The sequence below is a fragment of the Bicyclus anynana genome, chromosome 8, assembly GCF_947172395.1.
Source record: "Bicyclus anynana chromosome 8, ilBicAnyn1.1, whole genome shotgun sequence".
Taxonomy (NCBI): domain Eukaryota; kingdom Metazoa; phylum Arthropoda; class Insecta; order Lepidoptera; family Nymphalidae; genus Bicyclus; species Bicyclus anynana.
The window spans coordinates 7,320,385-7,346,405 of record NC_069090.1 but is presented as its reverse complement, the minus strand read 5'-3'; the positions used below and the strand labels follow the sequence as shown (position 1 = coordinate 7,346,405).

The 26,021-nt window shown below is 35.7% G+C and overlaps 2 protein-coding genes across 7 annotated transcripts in view; one reads left to right on the top strand and one right to left on the bottom strand.

Moving 5' to 3' along the window:
• The window catches only part of LOC112047746 (uncharacterized), a 31,478-nt gene extending 19,770 nt beyond the window's left edge, over nucleotides 1-11,708 (top strand). For 2 of the 4 annotated variants that reach the window (XM_024084969.2, XM_052883050.1), the window contains exon 6: nucleotides 163-10,367. In XM_024084969.2, coding sequence (XP_023940737.2) covers nucleotides 163-908 — 746 coding nt within the window. In that variant the 3' untranslated portion in view covers nucleotides 909-10,367. Of the gene's footprint in view, nucleotides 1-162; nucleotides 10,368-10,890 lie in introns of those variants that run through there. The other 2 variants (XR_008251033.1, XM_052883049.1) reach the window with 2 other exon arrangements.
• The window catches only part of LOC112047732 (scavenger receptor class B member 1), a 109,358-nt gene continuing 94,543 nt past the window's right edge, over nucleotides 11,207-26,021 (bottom strand). For all 3 annotated transcript variants that reach the window (XM_024084947.2, XM_024084948.2, XM_052883052.1), the window contains 7 exons: nucleotides 21,598-21,804; nucleotides 20,188-20,414; nucleotides 18,764-18,921; nucleotides 17,774-17,895; nucleotides 16,975-17,100; nucleotides 15,571-15,713; nucleotides 11,207-13,764 (listed from right to left, as the gene is read on the bottom strand). In XM_024084947.2, coding sequence (XP_023940715.2) covers nucleotides 13,653-13,764; nucleotides 15,571-15,713; nucleotides 16,975-17,100; nucleotides 17,774-17,895; nucleotides 18,764-18,921; nucleotides 20,188-20,414; nucleotides 21,598-21,804 — 1,095 coding nt within the window. In that variant the 3' untranslated portion in view covers nucleotides 11,207-13,652. The remainder of the gene's footprint in view (nucleotides 13,765-15,570; nucleotides 15,714-16,974; nucleotides 17,101-17,773; nucleotides 17,896-18,763; nucleotides 18,922-20,187; nucleotides 20,415-21,597; nucleotides 21,805-26,021) is intronic.

Sequence of the window (26,021 nt, the reverse complement as noted above, 5' to 3'; positions counted from 1 at the left end):
GACATAACTGATTGATAAATTCATCACGTGACCTATCAATAACGAATTTTATCATACGTTTATTAGTTTTCAAAGCGTCGGTAGAAAGATAATTAATGTGTAACTTGGTTACTTGGTCTTTGGCTCGCTAACTCTAATAGAAAACTGCACTTCCCTTTTTAGATCGCGGTGACAAAACAAAAATACCGGAGAACTATAAAAAGACCATTGAAATTTTAATCGAAAATGGCGCCGACCCGGCGATAGAGAACAACTCCGGCACCAACGTCACTCTGCTACTCACAGAGTTCCAAGACATTACTTTGTCTTGCCTCATATCGTCCAAGCTCTCGGGTTTCAACGGTTGCGATGGTAGGCAATACGATACCGTCATGCTCGTCAAAGACGCGAAAGGCGTCATCACTGTTAAAGAATTGAACAAAAACCAGGCCAATTCAAATCATCCGAAGGTTTATACAAATCCCAAAGGAATAAGTAAAGATACAAGGTATACTGTTGTGACACCAACCAAGGAAATGAATACAAAACTGGCAGCCAAACCCAGTGATGATGATAAAAAGACTGACACTGCTAAACCTGTGATATTAAAAAATTTGCCTGTCATCACGAAAATATCAACGTTTGGTATGAAGAAAGTGGTTTCGATCAAAGACATATCTCTTATGTCGGGTAATGACAAAGGTCTGTTGACCCAAATAACCACTAAATCCAATCCAAAGAAACCAAGTGCCTCGTCGTCTTTGAGTGCCACCACGAAAGCACCAAAATTTTTGAAAATCTTGCCTAAACCAGCACCGAAAAAGGTGATAAGTAATACACCAATTATACTTAAAAATACACTTAAAAGACATATTTCTGATAACAGTGAGAACTCGCCGTCAAGTTCCAGTAAAATAAAAAAAACATAGAATAATATAAACTAGCCTGAATTTACAAATCCAATGGATCCAAACGAATGGATCATTGTACTGTTTTACAATACTATTTTTACAAAGGTATTTTGAAGGACTGACAGATATAAATTATGGGTATTGTAGTACCTACTCAATAACAAAAAAGTGTAGACCTATAGATTTTTTTACAGTAATAAAAAACTATTATAAATTATAATTATTAGTCTTGCTCTGAAAATGTGTTTTTTAATATTTACTATTTAATTTCTAAATTGAACCTACAGAGGAATGACAGGTATACCAACCCTAAATAAGAAAAAAGTCCAATCTTAAAACCCTTTTCTTATTTAAGGTGGGCATATCTAAATTTTAAATGTATTATTTCGAAATTCTGCTGGAATTACGATATAATAGTCAGGGATCCCTAGAACATTTTTACCTAGAACCTGAATACTAACAAGCAAATTTTTCCTGAGTAGCTTCCATCTCGATAAGAAGATATTTTTTTTTTATTTACGAAAATTCTTGATTCTGATAGCTAACTAAGTTACCAGGAAATGAAAGCGTCAGAACGAGATAATGTACCATGCAAATTTGTAGGACAATATGGCTGTTAAATTGTATAACTATTAATTAAGCTACAGTAAAAAAACAGCTGGTTAGTAACAACTTTTAATAAACTCGTTATTGATACAAGTTGGGAGGAGGGTAGAGTTACAAAAGTTGTTGCTAACCACATCGATCGTAGATCGTTAGATGGGCCTCAAAGCGTTGCGGAATTGTCATTGGTTTCGCACATTGAGTACGCCATCACTCGTAACACATTTCTCTTTATTCATGTTGTGGCTTGTGTATTTACACTTCCAAAATGAACACGAAGGCATAATTAAGGGATTAAAATAAGAAAAAACAGTAAATATTTTTTTTAAGTCCACGTCAACTCACAGCATGCGCTTGTTACGTACTAAGATAAAATGTGCATGCACGTCTTTGGGTAATGACATAAAATTGTGCGTTCTCTAATATGGAGGGGCCCATCTAACGATTTATATCGATGGCTAACCATACGTTTTTTTTCTCACGAAAAATTAGCTTGTTAGTTAATCAGGTGTACAAAATGTTCTAGGGATCCCTGACTCCCTCCATATTAGAGAACGCACAATTTCATGTCATTACCTGCCAAAAACATGTTTATGGCGGTTATGTTCATTGTCATTAGCTTAAACGTTTATATTGTGATAACTTTTAATAAAGCAAGTCTCGAAAAGTCGTAGTGATATATAGATGTCGATATAGAAATCTAATTTTATTACGAAATCATGTTTGGACCATAGACTAAAAAAAATATGGAGGATAGAAGTAAGGACGTCTTTATGGGAAACAAGTTGAAAGTGTCTGACTGTTTTTATGGTTTGCAGGGTGTCGAGTTAAAAACTTAGTAACTCAACTATCAATAAAATGCTATTGATGTATGTACTTGTTCCAAAGTTACGTTATACAAATATAACCTACAGTTTTTGGCACTTTTTTGAACTCTGTGACGTATATGAATTAAGACAGAACCTTTAATTCATACAGAGGTGGATGTCTAACGATCAAATGGGATGTGACGTTTAAAAATCTCAACTGGACAGTGATGTCATATAGACCGGCACACCGCACCAGGAGGACTATTCTGTAACGATGTTCTGTTTAACTCGCTAGTGCGAGTTTCGATTTAACCTCTATCGTTCTCTTTCTATTGTATCGTGTTAGACAGAGAGAAATAAAGGGGAATTCGAAACTCGCACTTACGAGTTATATAAAACATCGTCACAGAAAAGGCTTGGCAAATTCATTCGTAACACTCCCGATGGTCCGCGGAGCGGCGGGGGCCTGTATCGATGATAGAAAAAAAAGTTTAACGCTACACATAAATTATTACGCTACGAATAAGTCTTAAGATATCCTCTGAACATCCTATTAACATAACTCGATATTATATTAAATGAGTATATTATTTGTGTATTATTAGAGATTAATTAACTATTTAAATAAATATAATTGGCACAATAAAAAGGACGCATAATTATTTTAATAAAAACATAACAACATCTTCCTATTGAATATTTATAAAAAAAAATGTTTTTATAATATTGATATTTATAACATATTCGGTTGTCTTGACAACAAATATCTTAGGTCGTCGGACTCGTTTTCGCATATGAATATCGTGTGCGTTTTGTTCTGACAGCCGCAGGTCATTTAATAAGAGTTGTTGTCGACAGTGACTGTCCACGACTGATGCACTTGAATTTTGGTTTGGCCCCTGCCCCGCGCGCGCTATTACACACCCCCGCAGTCTCAGGCCCCCCGTCGCCTGCATACCATGGGAGTGTCGTTTTGGATCGAGATAATATTACCTACATGTTGACACTCCTTAAAGGTGGGTACAGATTGGTGCAATGCAACATGTAATGTAATATTCTGCCTTACATTGCATGTTCCCTGCTGCCTTGGACGTGTGGCGCGCGCGGTACGCGCATTGACTACGTATCATTCGAAAACATCTGTTCCCGCATTTCGTAACAAACATTATTAATTAACATTATTGCACTTTAGTCTTTAAAGTATAGTACACCAATCTGTACCCACCTACCTCTAGCCTCTTTACTACTGTTGCAGGAAGTTAATTTTCTACGTTAAAATATTTTATTTATGTTGTAACGTGTAACGTTGTATATGCATGATCTAATATAATATCCAAGTTTACACAGCGAGACAAGTTACAAGCCCTCAAGATTTAAAAAGCAATTGCTTGAAATATTACTGGCTGAAATATTTATTGAAATTTCAATTTGTTATGTAAATAATGCAATAAATTTACAAACTGATGTTACAAACCAATTCATTTATAATTTTTGATTTTGTATTATAATTATAGTGCGTTATCTGAATAGATTGTTGGAATAACCTTATAAATTAGGATATACGGCAGCAAAATGTGTAAAAATAGGATAAGTTGTGTGTCGCATAACGCATGATGGGGTTGTTCAAATGACGCCGCCTGTGCTATTTGTAATAATGACATATCATATATAAGTGAAAAAGGATATGCATTATGATATTTACTTGGGTTTTTGTTACCTGTAATAGCAGGTATAAAAAACGTTCTGCCAAAAAGTCGACACAATTGTCTAAAATCTCTCGCGAAAACTGAACTCAAGAATTACACAGAATTATTTGTTGTACTATTATCACAATTAATTTTAAAGAATCCTACTGTTTATTTTTTGTAAAAAAAATAAGTTTGACATTTGGTCGATTTTTAGGTATGGAGTATTTTCGAATGCAAATGTAATTACACAAAAAACACAAATATGGGTTCTAACGGTGCCTAATAAAAAGCCCGTCTCAAACCTGTATGAAGTGAGAGTAAAAACCGCAAATCTACCTCATGAATATCTGATAGGTATATTGTAACTATTAGTTTTTTTTTATTTTAAGCTCTCAGTCGAAGTTTTAGATATAATATTTAAGGGCGAAATTTCACAAATATTAGATATATTCCTTCTCCTCGATTATAATCAATCAATGGGACTTTTTTTTGACTTTATTCACAACAAAAAAAGCATCACGCTTTCGGGGAATTTCCAGACCCAATCAATCTCATAGGAGAATGATCGGGAATTCCCCGTTCGCTATGTATTATATTCGTACCCAACATTCTCAGCCGCGTCTGTTGAATACGCGAGAAGCCTCAATCATTCTCACAAACCCTACTGTCGTTGGTTTAAGAATTTCTTTTAGTGTAAGCAATGGTACATTTTAATATTAATAACACTATGTAAGGCTACATCATCGCGTCTGTAAAATAATGAAGATAAAGCCAAAATACTGATAACTGTGTACTAATGACCTGCTACAATACATACCTAGTATAGAGTAACTAGCAAAGAGTAACTTTACTTTGTGACCGCTATAGCGAAACAGTTGAATCTTCCCCTGCGCAGTACAAGTACAGGAAATGACGTCAGAGGGTAGTGAGGGACGAGCGGACCCCCAAAAATACCCCTTTTCGCCCGTACCTCTTGACAATGGTAACTCTGTCGTCATACCCTAGCACTTTAGAACTATAGTAAAATTATTAATTCCAGTCACTAAAATGACAAGTGCAACTGTCACTGAAATGTCATTCTACTGATTGGAATTAATAATCATAAGTAAGGTTGAAATCGTATGTACGATTATTAATTCCAGTCAGTAAAATGACATTTCAGTGACAGTTGCAGCTGTCATTTTACTGATTGGAATTAATATTCATACTTTAAGTTGTATACTGCAGAAAGTAGATCTCGCAGTTTTATCTGCTTTTGAGACTTCTCACTCCAACAAGTCGGCAACTCAGTTTTATAATGGAAATAATTTAAAGTAGGGTATAAAACAATAAAGGCATCAAAATATAAGTTACAAAATTAAGTAAGTACGTGCCACATAAACCGATTCGGAACTCCCCTACGAAGTTGGGTGTTTCTGAAAAAATTTTAACCGGATTAAAAAAAGATAATACCTCAATCTACTATACAGGTTGTTTCGTAATCTTAACCACGAATTGAGGATTAATGAATATTCGTAATAACGATTATGAAATCGCGAAGACGTCGTGCAAAATGAGTTATGACATCGAAGTTTCGTTTACTCATTTATAACTCGATAGAACTCTTTCTATGATCTAAATTGAAGCAATTTTCGGAGGCTGATTTTGCATAATGACTTTAATCGTATGTGTATCTACTTTATTTTTGAAAATATTGAAAATTTCTTTTTTTTTTGTTTTTGTATAAAGCAATGTATAAGAATTTTTAAGGAATACTATAAAAACTTTCATTAGTTACTGTAGGATCAACATAACACAGTATAACATGTATGAGCAGGTTCTCTATGTAATATAATTAAAGGATATTTGTAGATAATACTTTGTTGTACATTAAATGCTTTGTTGTTGCATAAAAAGAGGATCATAGTCTCTACCTTTTGAAACCGTAGAAATATTATGTATAAAGGATAATATTATGTACTGTATACTAAATACCTGAATGTATACTAATTACCTGAATGTATACTAAATACCTGAATTTGTCAGAACATTCCCAGTTTCAATTTATTCAGAGTTTTTAATCATGAGCTTTACCATGCAACGTGAAAACTACTCCGCCGCGATGCATGAACGTTTTAAGAACAACCGTTAATTAATTTCAGTATTATAGAAAACAAACAAGGTTAAATACAAAATTTTATCGGAACATCTTTATATGTAGGAATCCTTTAGGAACTGGATGAATGAAAATATATTTTTTTTTCATTGAATAAAATATTATTCAAAGCAAGCTTCGCTGTGGCTGGTTTTTATATTAATTAATATTTTTAAAAATACTTTTTTTTTCTATTTACCTAGCGTAAATATTGTATTTTTTTTTTGTATCGTATATTTTGGTAGAATTTACTTGTGGTTTAACGTCGTATTATGTATATTATATTCGTTTATACGAAAAAAAAAAAACTGAAAAATCTTCAAAAAAATATATAAATATGAAAAATATTGAAAAAAATGTAAAAGTATAATTTTAATTATTTAATTTATTAATTTTGCACTAAAGTTGGCCCTTTAAGTTTTTTTTAAATAAACGTCCGAGTGACGTCTATGCCCGTGGTATATTGGCGTACAAAACGAACACTTAGCACGTAATTAGTGATAAATTGAGTGCCTGTAATAGCCAGACCTTCGGGATTTTTTAAAATGCCTCCTAACATAGGTAAATGCCGTATTCAATACACTTGCCTTGCCTTGCCACCGTACGGTAAGGCAAGTGTATTGAATTTAGATCGTGCTTGGCTTTGGTAGGCAGCAGGTTACAAGGACTTAGACTCACCACTCATTTTCATTTAATTTTTTTTCACCGGCTTGCTATGCTTGGAGCATAAATCGTATTTTTGTGTATTTCGACATAAGTGAAATCATGTCCTCAGCCAGTATAGCCAGTAATTTAAGAGTGGCTACGTGGCAACATTTTAAATTTTGTAAGGGTTTCTTGGAAGGGTTGCCATGTAGATCATCAAGATTCTGTAGAAGATATAAAATTATCCTTCCTTTTACTGCTTCGCCGTAGTCGGATAATTACGCTCGAAGGTCCGTTTATATCTACAGACGGGCCGCGCCCGGCCAGTATTCGCGGAAAGAATATTTTGTCTGTGCGGTTCATGTCTGTAGTCCTTTTCATGAAACCTGAACTAAAATTGACAGCGCCTTACATAAATGACAATAAGACCGCCATTACCAAATGACAATGTGTGCCATTAAGACATTAGTGCCGCGTCAGGGGGACTTCTTTCATGAAAAGGACTTTAAGTGTCTCTAGCTAGCTACCTGCTGGGCAGTGTGAATAGGCGGTGTCTGTGGGTGTCTGCCATGCTTCTTGTCTGTGACGCATTGTGTCTGTGGATATAAACGGACCTTACTTTGGCTATTGAGGGGCTGGAATCTTGTAACCTGCTCTACTCCCAATCCATCCATTTGTTTTTTTACTTTATTCTGCGTCATTTGTTATGGAAGAAAATATACCTATATTGAAAAATATAAATGTATTAGGGTTGAATGTTCAATTATTTGGCGTTGAATGTGTTATTATAATCGGATGCAATCTTTATGACGGCTCGGAAATAAGCTGCGGATGTCGCTACGCGCATAAAGTCAAGGCTCGTGAGGTTATTTCTGTAGGAGGAGTGCGCGGGGTGATGCCCCACCGTCGCGCCCTTATGTTACCGCTGACATCTAAAATCTTGCATTGCGCTTAACGCACGATGTTTCGCAACGTCATAAAGTCTGCATCCAACTATACTTCGTTTATCGTTTATCATTATAATCTTCGAACTTGAGTCAAAACTAAATAGGTACGTACAATATACAGGAAGAAATTTTTTCAAGTACGGATATTTTTATATTTTGTACATAAACAAAATTTAATGAACACGTATTTTTTCTTTTTTTTTTTAACTCAACAATAACAAAGTTATCGTTAGCTAAAGTTTAAACATTTAAACAGAATTTGAGGGTCACCCTATCGCTGTACTAAGTAATAGCACAGTAATAGGCAACTACAGAATGGTTGTATCAATCAGCTGGTAGGTACTAGGTTAGCGAGCGCCCGCGCCGAGGGCCGTTGACCTTTCTACGTTTATTTTTGTACCTATTATTTTTTATAATAATTAAAGGTCGTCACTTTTGAGTTGAGTATCGATTTTCCCTTCATACTTTATTGGGCTTAGGACCATCAATAATGCGTAGTAATAATAAAAATTATAAACTTTCGATTGGAATAATGAAATACAAATGATGATTATTATTACGCAAACTTTTGCTTTAAAGGATGATTCGACTTAAATGCGCAAGCGACGGCAGATTGTCTGTCACTGGTCGCCCATCGGCAATTCGGCAGGCGTCCTCAGGGATTTTTCGATCCCTCACCCCTGCCACCCCCGTCAGCCGAAGCCGAAGCGATATGACTACTGCCGGTATTTCTTTGTCGGCGTCTTACAAAGTGCCGCCAGCAGTTGCGCAGTTTGTTTGGGAATGTGTCCATTATTTTGTTATTTCTGAGACATAAATTGAAAAAAAAAATTACATAAAATGTATCGAACTGTTTGTAGATTTATGTTCTATTAATGATACAGAACCACGAAAAAAAATGTCCGCACTAAAGTCCGAATCACCCTGTAGAACATTATTTCGCCAGTCTCTTATAAGTAACGTTTGCCGATGTGTAACATCTTTCTCTTCCTTTCTTGCAATTTGTGAAAGCCGTATCGTGAGACGGAATTATATGATGATGATGGATGCTAGCCACCCACCGGGATCCCTAGCCCAATCCCCCAGGGGATCCCCGTGAACTCATACGTTCATCAGGATCCCCTTAAAATAAAATAAGTAAAGATAGTAGCGCACTGGGTTCACTCATCATGTGTTGGTCGCGATGTGCATAATGCCTCAATTTGAAGCAAAAATCGCTACTAAGGGTTCATTTACACGAGCAGCAACTGCTACCGACGACTGCAGTCGCCTGCAATGGGGATGATGATAGGTTTGATTATATTGATTTTTATGATACATTCGGGTAAATAAGGTCAATGTTAACTAATTTATACATAAAAAGCAAAGATTGTCTGGATATTTGCATAATAAATAAGATTATAAAATTTCAAAATGTAATGAATTTTTTTTATCGTAATTTGATGAAAATTTATACAGTTTTAGCTTCCTTACATTAAATGTGACATTTTTCAATAAATGAACTATAAACATAAAAGCACAAATAACAAAGATATTAGCAATTTTGTTTCAACGCCCATACAAACCTAACGATCAGCGAGCCAACGACGTCACTAAATCGTACCATTTTGTATGGAGCGTTTTTCAGGGATCCGCGGCATTGCTGCAAATCTGACCTTTTAAATCCCTGTAGCTCCGAAAGTAATGATCGCAGATACCCTGTTACTTTTACAAAATTGCTTTACTCTTAATTTATATACAATTTAAAAAACTGTCATCATCCCTATTGCTGCTCCTGTAAATGAACACGTTGAGTTTTTTAGACGTCATGCCGGCAGCGCTGCAAAATTGTGGGCAAATTGGACCGTGGGTGGCTAGTATAAGCTGGAGGAGAAAGTGTGCGCTATTTTTAACCAATGAGCGCGTGAGGTGCTACAGTTCGCCGACAGGTTGTTTAAGTAGGTACCTACCCTCATATCAGAAAACTTTAATTAAGTATGTAATTGATAGAATTTTATATGTATTCATCACGTGCATATTGAAATAGAATTAAACAAGATAAATAGTCTGGCGAATGAAAGTAGAGACTGAAATCGCCCTCCAAATTTAAAAAATCATTTAAACAAATTAAAAAAAACATGCGTTTTCATAATTTGTTTAAATTATATTTTCGTTTGTGAATTCATTACTACCTATATATTAAACTCAGTTATTCCAATATTTGCACTATAATTGTCAGAATTTACTCTGATTTTTTTTAATTTGGCGGGCGATTTCAGTGTCTATAACTGGATTGATAGCTTTATAGACAACTTCAAAAAAGACGGCTCTCCTCCCTCGGCCTTTTATCGGTTGTAGCTAATATTTAAGATTTCTTTTCTTGGTTTTTGTTGGTTGAGTGTAAAGAACTCCAATTTCGTTCGTTTCATAAAATCAACTGAAGTTTTACTACTACTATTATCCTATCGTTTCGTAATCTACAGCAATCTACTAAAATTGTTTTTAGTATATAATGTTGATTGTTAAGGTGTGACGTCAGATGTTACACATTGCTATGCGACTATTGTACCTAACTAAGGTTCACCTATTTTTGTTTTACTCGTCTATTGTTTCTAAAAGACTATTCTTGTGTTCAGTTAATTATGTGGAAAATAAAATTATTTTAATTTAAACACCCCTTTTATTTCGTAACAGTTCTTTTATTCGATTAACTGCGGCCGCCGCGACTTCGATCGCGTGGAATTTAACTTTTCACAAATCCCTCGGGAACTTTCCGGGATAAAAAGTAGCCTATGTGTTAATCCGTGGTATAATATATCTCAATATCAAATTTCAGCTGATTCGGTACAATAGTCGCGGCGTCAAAGAGTAAAAAACATTCATATCATCAAAATCATCAGTTTTTGCAAAATCTCGGGAAACCATGAATTTTTCGGGATAAAAAGTAGCCTATGTATTAATCGGTAATCCAGAGTAAAACCTATTTCCATTCCAAATTTCAGCCAAATCGCTTCAGAAGTAGCGGCGTTAAAGAGTAAAAAACATCCATGCAAACTTTCGCCTTTATAATATTAGTAAGATTTAATTAAAATAAATTAAAGAGTTATTTAAACTAGCAAGTGACGTCGTTCGAAGTGCGAGTGTTCGGTAAAATTACTCGTATTTGTATGTATCCCGGCATTGCACGTTTTGCAGATTCAGCGCTCTAGTTGCTACATGGTAAGCCTGCGGTTCCACCACGAGCGGAGCGACGAGCGAAGCGAGTATTGCAGCATAGTATCGCGATATACACACGAAAACTATCAGATTAGTTAGTTAGATCTATTGTTTTGTATTGGTGCAAGCTTTACTGTAGGGCTCATAATAGGACTTGCTAGTGAACAACTTACACGCAATATTTTGATAGCTTTTCACTGAAGATTAAGCGAAGTCATCATGTAAATATGTATACCTGCTCAGTGCTCACCTACTAAAATAAAAGGATAAACTAGGTGAAAAATAGAAAAATAACTATTATATAACTTACACCTTTATTCATTTATATTTACATAACGCACTCTATACAATTAAACATTCTAATAAATGTGCGTTAAAAATAATTTCCGAATTTGAGCAAATTAATGGATGATGATGTGGCAACATTAATTACCTTCATACAATATGCGTTGGTGAAAATATATAATTAAATAACAATAATGATGTTGTAAAAATATTCTTGAAAATACCTTTATTTTTTAGAGAAGATTAATGGAATGTTAGTGTTGCCACAAGCATTGTCCTTTAAAAGAAATAATAAGATGTATAAAAATAGTTAATTTTACATGGATATTATGTAATCGCGGCGATGGTATTTTATTTTTGCCTCGATACTATTTGTTACATAAAATATAATTTCCATACAATAAACTATAAACAATAAGGCTTAGATAATGATGTATGTCATAATATGTGTTCAATTCTTATGATAAATCTCTTTACAGGTCATTACCATTACCTATAGTCATATCAAAAAGTTATCAACGCAATAATCAACGTAATATAAGAAATAATATATGGTACATATCTGTGGGTGTGGATAGCACAACCTACATACGTTACATTATTAAAAAAATATCCATTCATTTAATATTTAAAAAAGAAATAAATCAGGTTTTCTTTTCGATAATTAAATTAAGAAATGGCAGGCGATAATCCTAAACGTATACAGAGAATAAAGTCGTATGTGATGTAAAAAACAGATAACGAAAATCATTTTCTTTTCAATTCGCATTAAATATGTCTAAAATTAAACTAATACCATACCTTGATAGATTTAAGTCTAAGAAAAAAGTATAATAATATGGTAAAAAAGTACACCTAGACCTAAAACGGACGGATACAGACTAGTCTATCAGTAAATATAATAATATACGTTTTAGATATTCAGTGCTAAATTAAAATAAGATTTTGTTTAAATATATATAAAATTTCAATTACGTATTAATTTGCAGAAAAAACAGAAACAAGATATTTACAAAAATATGATGAAAACATAAATATAAAAATAACATTATTGTAAATAAAAAACTACAGAAAATAATAACAAATGTAATGTTGTTTTATCTATCTCATTTTAATTTAGCAGCATATATCTACAATAAACTTTGCGATTATATAATGAACATCAAGTTCATTATATATTTGATGTTCTATGTAATTCATCGAACTAGTCGCAAAATTTATTTTTGTCTATTTTTTTTTTACATTTGCCCTAAAACCGAAAAGATTTTATTTAGTGGCAACCCGAAGTCCGACCAAAGATTTAAAAATATTTACAGTTCAAAAACAGTCATTCAAACCAAATTCCCGAATGCCATTAAAACTAAATTTGTTCGAATCTTAAATTTGAAATTATCACACTCGTTGAAAAAAAACCTAAATAAAAAAACTAATAGTACCCTATATCGTTAAAAGGTGGTACCTAAATGAGTAAAAATGCTAAAAAGTTAACTAAAATACCATTTTTACCGTAAATAAAATTGTCAAATAATATTTTTTTTTATAGTCAAAGTTAATAAAATATAATATATAAGATTTCATGTCACAATTTAAAACTTAACAATAATAATTCGAAATTCTAATATAGGGGGTTTAATTTGAATTAATAATATTTTAAGGCTATTGTATTTTTAATCTACAAATGTAACTGATTTTTAGCTCAAATATCCATTTATTATATCACTCAGTAGTTATTCATTAGGGTCAATGTACATACCGATATTCCACTAAATTGATATATATAATATTTCAGATTGTAGAAAATTGGGAATAGATAGGAGGGGGAATCACTCACGTCATTACGTTTTTAAAATACTATTGCACAACTATCAATTATTATAATTAAGGGTTATTAAGGGTTTAATGATTTTAGTTAACAATTTTGAAATGGTTCTCTCTACTGTTTACATGTAAGATTACGAGATAATTTTTCGCAAAGAAAGAAATTGTCTTCTTTGTTCTCTTTCGTTTCATTACAACGATTAACGAACGAGTAAGCATAAAGTATATCGCTGCCGTCCCATCGCAACGAAAGAGTATAGATATCGCTCGCTTTCGTCCCAACGCAAGAGTATGCAGATAAATTTGAGCCGCTCAGAAATTGCGTCTCTGACAGGTGGGAGATGTAATATGAGAAAGAGAGAGAGAGAGAGAGACAACAAAAAACAAGGCAATTGTAATTGAATATGTTTGTCCCATTCGCACGACCTATCAGAAACGGAAGTTCTGAGCGGCCGGACTTTAAAATGTTGTTGTTATTTTTCTCTATGCCTAGCATAGAGGTCACACAAAATGTGACATGGTCAGGGGTAATTTGAAATGACGTAATTTACTTATGCCCTTGACGTATATATAACCGAGCCAAAAAACAGTTACAATACAAATACGATAATATTTATATTAAAAGCGCAATTTACAGGTTATCTTCTATTGTTTAGTTCGTAGCCATTTTCTTTGCCGGGCACTTTGGGTGGCGGCGGCTTTGCGACCGCGTGTCCTTCCAGCCTCAAAGTGCTTTGACGATGCGATGACCTGGAAAAGAGGCATAGCTTAGATTAGCTTAGATTTACGATTGTATTCGAGTAAAGGACATGTCCCAATTTTGTATCGAGGCTGTGCCTTTATTGCGAGCGTCAACTAAGCAGAACAAATTATTTTTATCTTAAAAGAACATAAAATAAAAGGCTTAAAACCCAAAATAAAAAAAATTTTGGAACCCGCATTTTTTTTTTAAATAATTAATTAAAATTTTCTTTTTTCATTAGCTGACAACATTAATTAAGAATTTTTATCAAGGCAACATGCTTGCATGCACCCTGATCTTCGCGCAGTAGCGTTCGTTTATGGCATTTATAAAGCAATTGAAGGATTTTTTTTGTTTAATGCATCTCTGTCTACTATTTAACGTTTCTTTTTAACCGACTTCCAAAAAGGAGGAGGTTTTACGTTCGGCTGTATGTATGTATGTTTTTAACTTGTGACATTTGACAATATTACAGCTTACACCGGATATGAATTAAATTCCAGGTGTTTTATTGGCCGTTTTACTGTATTGTCTATGTTTAATTTGTAGACAAGGGAGCGAAACAAAACAAATATTTATCTAATTATTGCGGATTCCAAAAATTCTAAAAATTATTTTCTCAACAGCAATTTGTATCTTCTATCCGTAAATATACTATCGACCTACTTATAAATTATAAATATTAAAGGCCCATTTTGGGACATGTCCTTTGAGTTACATTAGGATTTTTGTTTTTATGCATAGGATATCTTTAGTATAATTTACTGTGCTGTGGGCGGTAAACTTGGGGTTCTTATAATACTATGGTTATGGAGTCGGTTCCGTTCCGTTCACATCTGCTAGTGAGTGTAACAGATTCAAACATCACCGTATGACATATGGAACCTTATCTTACTCGTACATTGAAATTTCTTCTAAAAATGTAGGTACAATCATTATATAAATTCTTCAGTTTCTGTTATTATTAGAGATACTCAAACTCTCTTCATGCTTTTTATAAAAAAAAACAGAGTGTATAAAACTATAAATCAACCTCCTAATGTTCTCTGTTATCCTGGTACTTTGACGCTATACTTGGTGATTTCCACTACTACTAGCTACTAGCAAAAATCTTGCGGTTTCACCCGCGTGATTCTCCGATAAAATATACCCATGTTACTCCCTCATAATGTAGCTTTACATTGGTTAAATAATTTTTCAAATCGGTCCAGTAGTTTTTGAGATTATTTCGTTACATACAACAACATGAATCTTTCCTCATCATAATATTGATGTAGATAAGCCACATAAAAGAACTTTCTATACAATTAGAAATTAAATATCACTTGTCTCATAGAGGAAAAACATCGCGAGGAAACCTGCATAACTGAGAATTTACTAATTCTCTACGTGTGTGAAATCTGCACATCCGCATTCGGCCAGCGTGGTGGACTAACCCCTCACAGTCCGAGAGGAGACTCGTGCTCTACAATGAGCTGAAGGGTTGTTAATGATGATGATAAAAAAAAAATCATTTATTTCAAGTAGGCTCAGTTTACAAGCACTTTTGACACGTCAGTTGACTATTTGTAAAGATTCTACCACCGGTTCGGAAGGCAGGTTCTTCTGAGAAGATACCGGCAAGAAACTCAACAGTTGCTCTTTTGAAAAAGTCATACAAAATTATAATTTTTTTTTACAATTGATAACAATTACTGTTTACATTTCTTATAGTTTTACTTCCTGTGTGAAGGTGGAAGCTGATCCAACGGCCTCCAAGCATCTTTATCATTAATGATGATGATGATACAATAAGAGAAAAAAAAGTGACTCACCGTATAAGGCAAGTGACTGCGAGTAGTATGAGCAGGACGCCGAGCGCACACAGGCCCCAGCCGAGTATCGCGCGCGCGATCGGCGGCACCTTGGTAGCCAGCCGCAGCATTGATGATACGGACTCCGGGAGCTCGTCTATGCCCTGAAACAAAGTGGCATAAATTCAAAAACACTAATTTTAGACAAGCAGATTAATTTATTAACCCTTTGCATAAAAATAAAATAAAAGGAAATATCATTATAACTACAACTATAATATTAAAATAAATTAAAATTAAAACGAATACCTAAAAATACTTATCAAAATTTGCCGCCCTTGGTAGGGTGCCCATCACGCAGGCAGCATTCCCGCGTTGAATTGCGATTGAAATTCTTTGCGCGAGAAAGCTGCCTGCCCGAGGGTCGCCTGTTGCCTCTCTGAGGCGTTTACTTATCTCCTTGTGGAGAATCTGGGCGCTCCTGCCCCACGGGCCTAGTGTCTCGACTAATTTTAGATATTTTTTGTAAAAAAAAATATATTGCTTAATCCACGCTTTAATGCAGGAAACAAAGTGGTATTAAATCAAAAACACTATTTTTAGATATTTTTTGTAAAAATATTATTGCGCAGTCCACGTTTTTACGCCACGAAATAAAGTGGGATAACTAAATAAAATACCAATTTTAGCAATTAAAATATTACGTAGTCCATGATCTAGACCATGAACCAGGTAATAATATTTTTTTGAAAGAGAACCAACTTTAAATGCTTCGACTCATAAGAGTTTTGGAAGAATCTTTCATCAAACCACAACAGATTAATTTTAATTATTTAAAGATTAATGATAAATTTGTCATTCTAAAATTTAGTCGATGGAAGTCAATGACAGGACATAAGCTTCAAACGTACATATTAATAAGTTTTTTTGAACTGCTTGCTACTTTAGCTTTGCGACTCGTTAAGCTATATCATTGTCTGTTGAATAACAAAATAAGATTTCGAGCTCATATCAGTGGCGTGCACAAGGTGCTTAACTAGAGTACCTGCACTTTCAGTACATTATGGTAACAAAATGGAAAAATCCTTCTTAAAGCAGGTTCGTAATGACTCTTCAGGGTAGGCACTTAGGCAGTGCATTTTTGCATCTATGGAGTGCACGCCACTGACTCATATCATTTCTTTTGAACATAGAAAATTTAATCGACTTCAAAGATGTATTTCACTTATTTTGATTTCAACACAAAATAACTCAACCGATTTTCATGAAAGTTAATTGGGACCAATCTGAAAGTATACTCTCTTAAACAAAAAGGAAAGAATTTTGTAAATTGGTTAATAAATGACGAAGTTAGAAACAAACATAAAAAAAACTCCTTTTTTGAAAGTCGGTTAAAAAATAATACCAAAAATGACAGACTCTCACCTCTTCGAACCACAGTATGGGGAAGACAATGTCGGGGAAGTTGGCGACTTGCTTGATGTCGACGACTTGCGACACGGCGAGGTTGATCTGAATGCGCGCTCGAGCTTGCATCGCTGTACCCATCTCCTGCAAACATCAATATGTCATCAATTTATACTGTTAATATAACAAAGTTGAAGAGTTTGTTCATTTAACATAGGCGAATATAGGGGGGGAGGACTGTGCCCACCCTGGGATTCTGGGCTATCGATATGGAATTCTATTATGATACTAATAATAGACTTGATTTTGAGACAAGGCCCACCTAAGGAAATAGTCCTAGATTCGCCAATTGCTCAATTGCTTAACATCTCTGACGGCCAGTTGGATTCAAAGTATTTTTTCTGTAAGCACAGTACTTTGAATCATGAGGAAATCGAAAACGGTATTAAATTTTTCAGAAATTCTACCTATTATTTTTAATAGGACAGCATGAAAAATACGGTGTTTAATGTTCTGTATTTTTCGATTTTGCTTCAATAACGATCAGATCTAGGACAAAAAGTTATCGAAGAAAACTACTAGGTACACAAATAACACAATCTATACTAATATTATAAAGCTAAAGACTTTGTTTGTTTGTTGAACGCGAATTGCAGAAACTACTGGTCCGATTTGAAAAATTCTTTCAGTGTTAGATAGCCCATTTATCGAGGAAGGCTATAGGCTATATATTACCCCCGTATTCTTATGGAAACGGGAATCAAGCGGGTGAAACCGCGCGGCGTCAGCTAGTTATTTATATTATGTGTGTTCTTACCGGCTGAATGTCAATGTAGAGTCGATGTTTGTCAGGCACGGGAGGTGAAACGCCTTCCACAGCTTCCCGTAATTTCTCGTCAGCTAAGTAGAAGTGTGGGAACGATAGCATTATCGGCGAATCTGGAAAAATATGTGACATTTTTAATGCAGAACATAAAAATAATGTGCTCTTAATACCTAGGTAGGTACTTTAAAGGTAAAGTTTGTGGTATTGTAGAAGGTAAACTTTGGATAAACTAAACCGATTTCAAAAATTCTTTTACCATGTTATTTGTGAGTATTATATTTTATCCTCGTATTCTCACAGGAACGGGTAACACCGCGGGGCGTCGGCTAGTGTGCAATATAATGTTTTTAGTATGAGTATTTATTCTGGCATGGTTGCCAATTCCTGGTTTGTGTCAAACTATTTATTTAATATGTAGGTACTTTGTAAATTGACTTAGGTGCAGGAACCAGTCAGGGTACCGTAAATAAACCTTTCTCCTTTGAAGCGGAACACCATGTTTTAGGCGACATATTGTCACTCAACAATTTGCTGCTAATTGTTAGTTCGATGACGATCAATGAATTAAGAAAAAATTACATAACATTTGATAACAGACTCAAAAGACTCATTTAAATGTAGTTTCAAGTAGTTACCCATTAACCCATTATATTGGCACAGGCACAGTGTAGGCACGACGGGGAACATGGCTAGGGGTTGTGTTCTTAAACACAATATTTTTTCTGCCTGATTGTGTAAGTGCCTTAGGGGCCCGAAGGCAGAAGCAGAATAGATGGATGGAACGACTCTCTAAGGGCGTCTCTTCTGAGACTCGGACCTCGGCTTAGAAGGCAGATCGGGAAGGGTCTTTTGGCCTGAGTGTATCAGTGCAGGCGCCTCGAGATCGTGAGTTAAAAACCCCACTTCCGGGTTCTAGATCTACAATCAGCGTTGGCATCGGGGGTGATATACAACATATGGCGAGTATCGACAGTCACTCACCATATTGGCACAGGGACACGTTGAACAGTCCGTTGGGCGCGCACGGAGGGCCGGAGGGGCAGAAGCACTTGTTGTGCTCGTCATTAGCGAACACGTCTTCGGGCGGGGTGAACCTGTAGCCTTGGACGCCAGCCTTAGATTCCACGTCCTTGAGGTATCTGGAAATAGGGAAAAAAATATTAGTACCAAACAGCCAAGCTATAAGTAAAGGAGTATTTGTCCAGTTTCGTAATCGCATATTAGCGAGACATACGCCGTTACGTGTTTCTCTAATATAGCTGATGATTTGGATAGCGTTTAAGTTATTTAAATGCTTATTTGTAAAGCCCAAAGGAATTTAAAAACACGTGTACGTTTCGGGACGCTCGACATAAGTGATAAATTAAACCTGCTGCTATATGCGTGAGAGAAATGCATTCACAGAAATGCGTATGTTGCGATGGACAGGAGAAGTGACACTCAAGGTCAAAGTGTGCAATGAACGCATTAGAGGGAGCTTAAAGGTCGCAGAAATAGCTGAGAAAGGGAGACCACTAACAACGTGGTTAAGGAAGGTCCTTAAGGACCTGAAAGATAAGGGCCTGACAGACGATGACGCAAAGGAGCGTACAAAATGGCGCCGCATGATTGGGAAAGCTGACCCCGTATAAACCGGACAATGCGAGACCGAAGAAGAAATATGCGCGAAAGAAAGGGGAGCCAGACAGAGTGGCGCCGTAACGCGTTACATTTCGAAGCGGTTTTAAAATGTTACTTTGCAAAAATGTATAACATTCACTGACAAACATGCACACGCACACATTTAAACAATAAACAGTGTGTGTTTACAAACAAAAAACACATACACCGATTGTCAGATAAAGCATTTCGTAATGATAAACAATGCAGAACACCCATTGTTTCGCTTTGAATCGTGTGATTATAAACATTAGTCAATGTAGATGATAAACGCGTACATCTAGGTAGGTTGGGCACTTCATGTAAATGTTTTACATGAAGTGCCCAATTTTAACACGCCTTTTTTTTGTCAATTTGACGTCACTTTAACACAATACCTTAGATCAACAATTTGTAATTGTTTTATTCGGGCATCACGCTGAAACTACTAAATGAAATCAAATAAAACTTTTTCTCGGTTTGAGACCATATTATAGAGAAGGTAATAGGGTACTTTTTATTGCGAAAATAAAATAAGAAGGGGGTGAAATAGGGGTTGAAAGTTTGTATGGAAAGTCCTTAATTTTTATTTTTACACTTTTAAAAATTTGCTCATAAATCATAAAAAATATACGAAATATAATGTTATTCAAAAATTTTTATAATTCAACCCCTAAAGTGGTGAAATAGGGTTTGAAAGTTTACATCGATTTCCTTGTCGCGGGCGTCCGCTAGTATTCAAATAATTGTTGGAGTCAGGCATTTACCGGAGCGGCAGCAGTCTGCACAGGTCCTTGTCGTAGACAGCGATGGTGTCGTTCCTGGTGATGTGCGGAGGGAAGATGGAGCCGTCCGAGCCGGCGATGCTGTTGCACTCGTCGGTGCTCCAGTGCGGCAGGCGCTCGCGGTGGTTGTAGCGCTGGAAGATGCCGTACTTGGTGATGTCGGACGCGCCGCTGAACATCGTCACTACGTCCGGTGAGGTGCCGTTTTTCTGGAAACATAAAGGTGTGTATAAATATTTTTGAAGTAGGTGAGCCGTGATAGCCCAGTGGATTCGACCTCTGCCTCCGATTCCGGAGGGTGTGGGTTCGAATTCGGACCGAGGCACGCACCTCCAACTTTTCAGTTGTGTGCATTTTAAGTAATTATATATCACGTGTCTTAAACGGTGAAGGAAAACATCGTGAGGAAACCTGCATACCAGAGAATTTTCTTAGTTCAATGCGAATCGGCAGACTTCACAGTCTGCCAATCCGCATTGGGTCAGCGTGGTGGACTATTGGCCTAACCCCTCTCATTGTGAGAGGAGACTCGAGCTCAGCAGTGAGCCGAATACGTGTTGATAATGATAAAAGGTTCTATGCACGCAGCACGCTTTACTTATAGAGTAAGAGGCGATCGGACGTTGAGAGGGAGAGTCGAAGGAGTTTTCCTTCAGTCGGTCCAGTTTTTGACGCTCTCCGTAGTGCAGTGGTATGCGCAGAAAATTTGCAAGACTAAGGACCTGGATTCGATCCTCGGCTGGGCCGATTGATGTTTTCTTAATTGATACAGGTCTGGATGGTGGGAGGTTTCGATCATGGCTATTTACCACCTACCGGTAAATACGTACTGCCTATCAAGTTAGCACGCTTCCATCTTAGATTGCGTCATCACTTACCATCAGGTGATTACAGTGAGTAAAGAATTAAAAAAAGCTATGCTGAATGGGAAGCATAACCGGGTAGAGTTTATAAGCAATGATTTAAAACGTGACGTAAACGCTTTGGAGTTTGGGCTACTCTTTTCAACTTATTGTATTGCCATTGATAGATCTACAAAATCTCAATTAAATCTGACCATTCAAGTCTCTGAGCATTCAAGAGTTAAAATAAACTCAAAAGAGTCAATCTGTTACGGGTACATATGGAACTATAAATAATTATTATAATCGTGTTGGTAAAAATAATTCTCTAGAGATTTGTCTCGATAATCTTACTAATTTATTACCCGTGGAAATACGGCAACAAAATAAAGCCCTGATAATGTAGTTTTATATTGGTAATATAATTTATCAAATTGGTTCAGTAGCTTTTGAGTTTATTCGTTACGAGTACATACAAAAATACAAATCGGTCTTCATTATAGTAATAGTGTAGAAATTGTCGACTAACAATCGTATACTTAGTACTTACTCCATAGAAGAGTCCAAACTCCTCATAAGGAAGCTTCTGTTCTTTCGACACCACGTCTTTAGCGAGCTTCAGCAGCGGGTCTTCGTATCCCCAGAGCAATTGTCCCACAGACACTTCGACGAACGGTTTGATCTTGAGGATGTCCATGATGGAAGCCATGGCGAGGCGAAGGAAGCGTGCAGCGTGTTTCGATTGTGATGTTGCACTCTGTTGACAAGAACACACATGTTATGTCTGATACACTGTTTCTTGGGTCCTAACGCACGTACGTACAAAAACCGTGAGATGTAATAGCCCAGTGGATACAACCTCTGCTTTAGATTCGGAGGGCGAAAGTTCGAATCCGATCCTGGAAATGCACACATTTTAAAAAATCAATATCACGTGTCTCATACGGTGAAGGAAAAACATAGTGAGGAAACCTGGATACTAGAGGATTTTGTCTACGTGTGTGAAGTCTGCCAATCCGCATGGGGCCAGCGTGGTGGACTGTTGGCCTAACCCCTCTCATTCTGAGAGGAGACTTGAGCTCAGCAGTGAGCCGAATATGGGTTGACAATAATAAAAAATAAAATAGGCATCCTATTTTTTGTACCTAACTTATATATATTTATACATATTCCTTTTTTTCATACATATAAGCACAACTTGTGCTGGACATGTTGTGCTTATTTGTATGCTTATGCTAGCTACATAAGAAATTGTAGTTGGAAGTTGTCAGTTAGTCCAATAAATAAAAAATTGTTTTACATTGATATTATTCATATTTTTATGTCAGACAGTCAGTCAGTCAGTCAGCTATAAGGGGTTTACCTACCTACAAAAATTACTTCCGCAAAACTACCTGCAAGGTGACTTCGTAGGACAAATTATTGTCGAATATGGTCAAAAGGTTTAAATTAAACAACTCACTTTCGTATAATATTGCGAGGTTGGTTCCATGAATGGATCTCAAGGTGAGTCTGGGTTATTGCCATTTAAATAATACCTACTTTCCTGACCTAGGATCACGTAAAGCGGGGTATCAACACTAAGAAGAATTCTCCAATAGGCTACTCGCCTGCTGTACAAAACTAAGAAGATTTTTTGCATAGAAGTAGTTTAGATGCCTAGAATCTCTAATCACATTTTTATTTGTGAAAATAATCTCGCAATTGTAATATTTTATAAAACAAAATTGTATTTTTATCACGTCACCGCAAACGCCACTCATTAACTGTAACGTCATTCGATGCAAGGCATCGGTTTCACGCTTACGGTAATCACGCTGTTTTCTCTATGAATGACGTCACTTGCTAATGTGTTGTGTTTCGGCGGCAAAAATTTTACGTATATATTTTTTTATTTATGTTAAATTTTTTACTGGTTATTATTGACGGGATAAAATAAAATATATAATAATAATATAATACTTTCATAATTCAGTTTAAACATTGTTTACAAAAGTGGCAAGTAGCCTATTATGCCTTCGGCTGAGTACTACTACTATGAATCTCTAGAAACAAATCTGAGAGGGACAAACGACATCTGGTTGGGATGACGCGAAACTTTAACATAGATTTATTAGAGTAAGAAGAGTAAGAAGAGTAAGAGATAGCACTCGCTGGGTAATGGCGTTCACCTCTGTAACTTGTTAAAAATTTAACATAGCAATCCTGTGATACAAGTGACGGACTCCGTGGCGCAGTGGTGTGCGCGGTGGATTTACAAGACGGAGGTCTTGGGTTCGATCCCTAGGTGTGCCGATTGAGGTTTTCTTAATTGATCCAGGTCTGGCTGGTGGGGGGCGTTGGCCGTGGCTAGTTACCACCCTACCGACAAAGACATACCGCTATCTCACCTGATGGTAAGTGATGATGCAATCTAAGATGGAAGCGGACTAACTTGTTAGGAGGAGGATGAAAATCCACACCCCTTTCGGTTTCTACACGGCATCGTACCTGAACGTTAAATCGTTTGGCGGTACGTCTTTGCCGATAGGGTGGTAACTAGCCACGCCCACCAGCCAAAATTTATGAAACCTGTTTTGTTTATGTACACTATGATTAAATCAATCTGCTTTGATGGCGTCATTCTGTGGAACGCGTACCATAGTCAAATTAATTAAAATTCTAACAATTACGAGAATCAGTAAAAAATTAAAACACGTATATACTGAATTAATTACTTTTTTACGTCCATTAATTAAAACCAAGTGCTTTACAGATTGCATACCTAAGTTCTTTTTGTGACCAAATATTTCAGGTTGAGGAGTAGATACTTATAATAACACCAGAAATGACCAGATCTTAATATAATTACCACCAGACATTAATTAATGAATTATTTGCTTGAACAAATCAGTAATTTAACATGAATTGTATATATTACAGCTATAAATAACATACAGATAATTAATTAATTATACTTTAAAATGTCCAATGTCATTCCAATTAAGTACGGAAAATCTAGTAAAGACGACAAAGTATCTATACCTACATTTAGGTAGGTACTAACTTTAGAATGTAGGTAGGTATTTGATAAGTATAACTATCAATTCAATTAAATTAAAAAAAAAAACAAATTTACGTACAGCCGAACATAGAACCTTATTTGTAGACTCGTAGTGGGTACGTAAAGTATTATAACATTTATGTACAGAACAATATTAAGCAAAATATGAATACCAGAACTTAAAATATGATTGCTCAGTTACACTCGCGCCTCGTACATCGTCTCGTACCTCGCCTCGCGTGCCCGCTAAGTCAGCCATTGACGGTCATTTATTCTCACGTCCCTGCAGCGAAAACGGTAGCGAACACGTTTCATAAGTCGAGCCGTCATGCACGCAGTGACCAATATACGATCAGTTATAATCGTGGGTGCTGCAGAAATGTGAGAATAATTGATCGCCAATGGCATGCCCTATGAACGCGTGAGTGGCGGGACGAACTACGAGCGCACTGTTTACACACTCGTCCCGTACTTCGCCTCGTGGCTCGTCTCGCTCGCGCGAGAGTGTAAATGAGGTATGAGGTCTCATATAAGTAGTAGGTGCCTAAGTAATAGTATACTTGTAATCTTACTGTCTTTGTCTTCTTTAGCGTAATCTCTAAATGGTTTCTCAAGTATAATTATCCTATCCTACTATCCTACTAATATTATAAACGCGAAAGTTTGTATGGATGTTTGGATGTTTGTTACTCTTTAACGCCGCTACTACTGAAGCGATTTGCTAAAATTTGGAATGGAAATGAATTTTACTCTGGATTAACACATAGGCTACTTTTTATGCCGAAAAAATCCATGGTTTCCCGAGTTTAGCGAAAACTGATGATTTTAATGATATGAATGTTTCTTACTCTTTCACGCCTCGACTACTTAACCGAATTAGCTGAAATTTGGTATTGAGATATATTATAGCATAGATTAACACCTAGGCTACTTTTTACCCCGGAAAAATTCCATGTTTCCCGAGGGATTTGTGAAAAACTAAAATCCACGCGGACGAAGTCGCGGGCGTCCGCTAGTGCATTATATTTAGACTTTACAACACGAATCGAAACAATTAAAAATCCTCTAAAGCTAATCAAAACTTGCATCAATTCAAAGTTCAAAGTTGTGAATTGTGGTTTTGTAACAAGACAAGAGGCATGAAAAAGGCTAGCTATTAGGCATTGAGAAAGATTTGCGCATTACGTAACACTATCGTATGCCAGTTTCTGAGAATTATCACACTTAACAGTACAGTACAAGGGATTTTTATCCTTAAAGCTTTCAGCATAGATATCACTTTGTCTTAACTTATTGCTGGCAATGTTATAAGAAAAGTAAACAGACTTTGTAAACCTTTCGCGTGATATTAGTATGTCGTGTGTAAAATTGATGTGTCTGCACTTATAAAAGGTTGCAAATTAAATCTATTAATATCAAATCATCGTTAGTGTGTGATTATAATCGAACAAGGACATAATGAAATTCACATTTTATAATAGGTAAGTACCTACCTACTATATTAAATTTTTATAGTTTTTTTTCATTAATTTAACCGATTTAACTTATACATCAATTTTTGATTATAATTCAATTATAATCAAAATAATCGGTTAACTGTAAAGACGGTGTGCTGACGATATTTGAACGTGACAACGTCAAAAATACTGATGGAATGGTTGCGTTTTTCAACAGAAAATTTCAATTAACGTATTTTAAACAATAAATAAATAAAATATTGTTCGTTTTTCTAAAATACTGTTTAATAATCTTCATAGACCAGAATATATTTTATTTCTTGTAAAAAAAGTTGGCAACCCAAGAGCGAGGGAACGACGCATGACGTCATCTTTTTGGAGTTTGCATCTGGCTTCATCAAATAATAAGACGTTGCCACGTCAAAAACTGTTTCATCTGCAACGCGTTGTAGAAGACAGGAAAGGTTTTCGCAT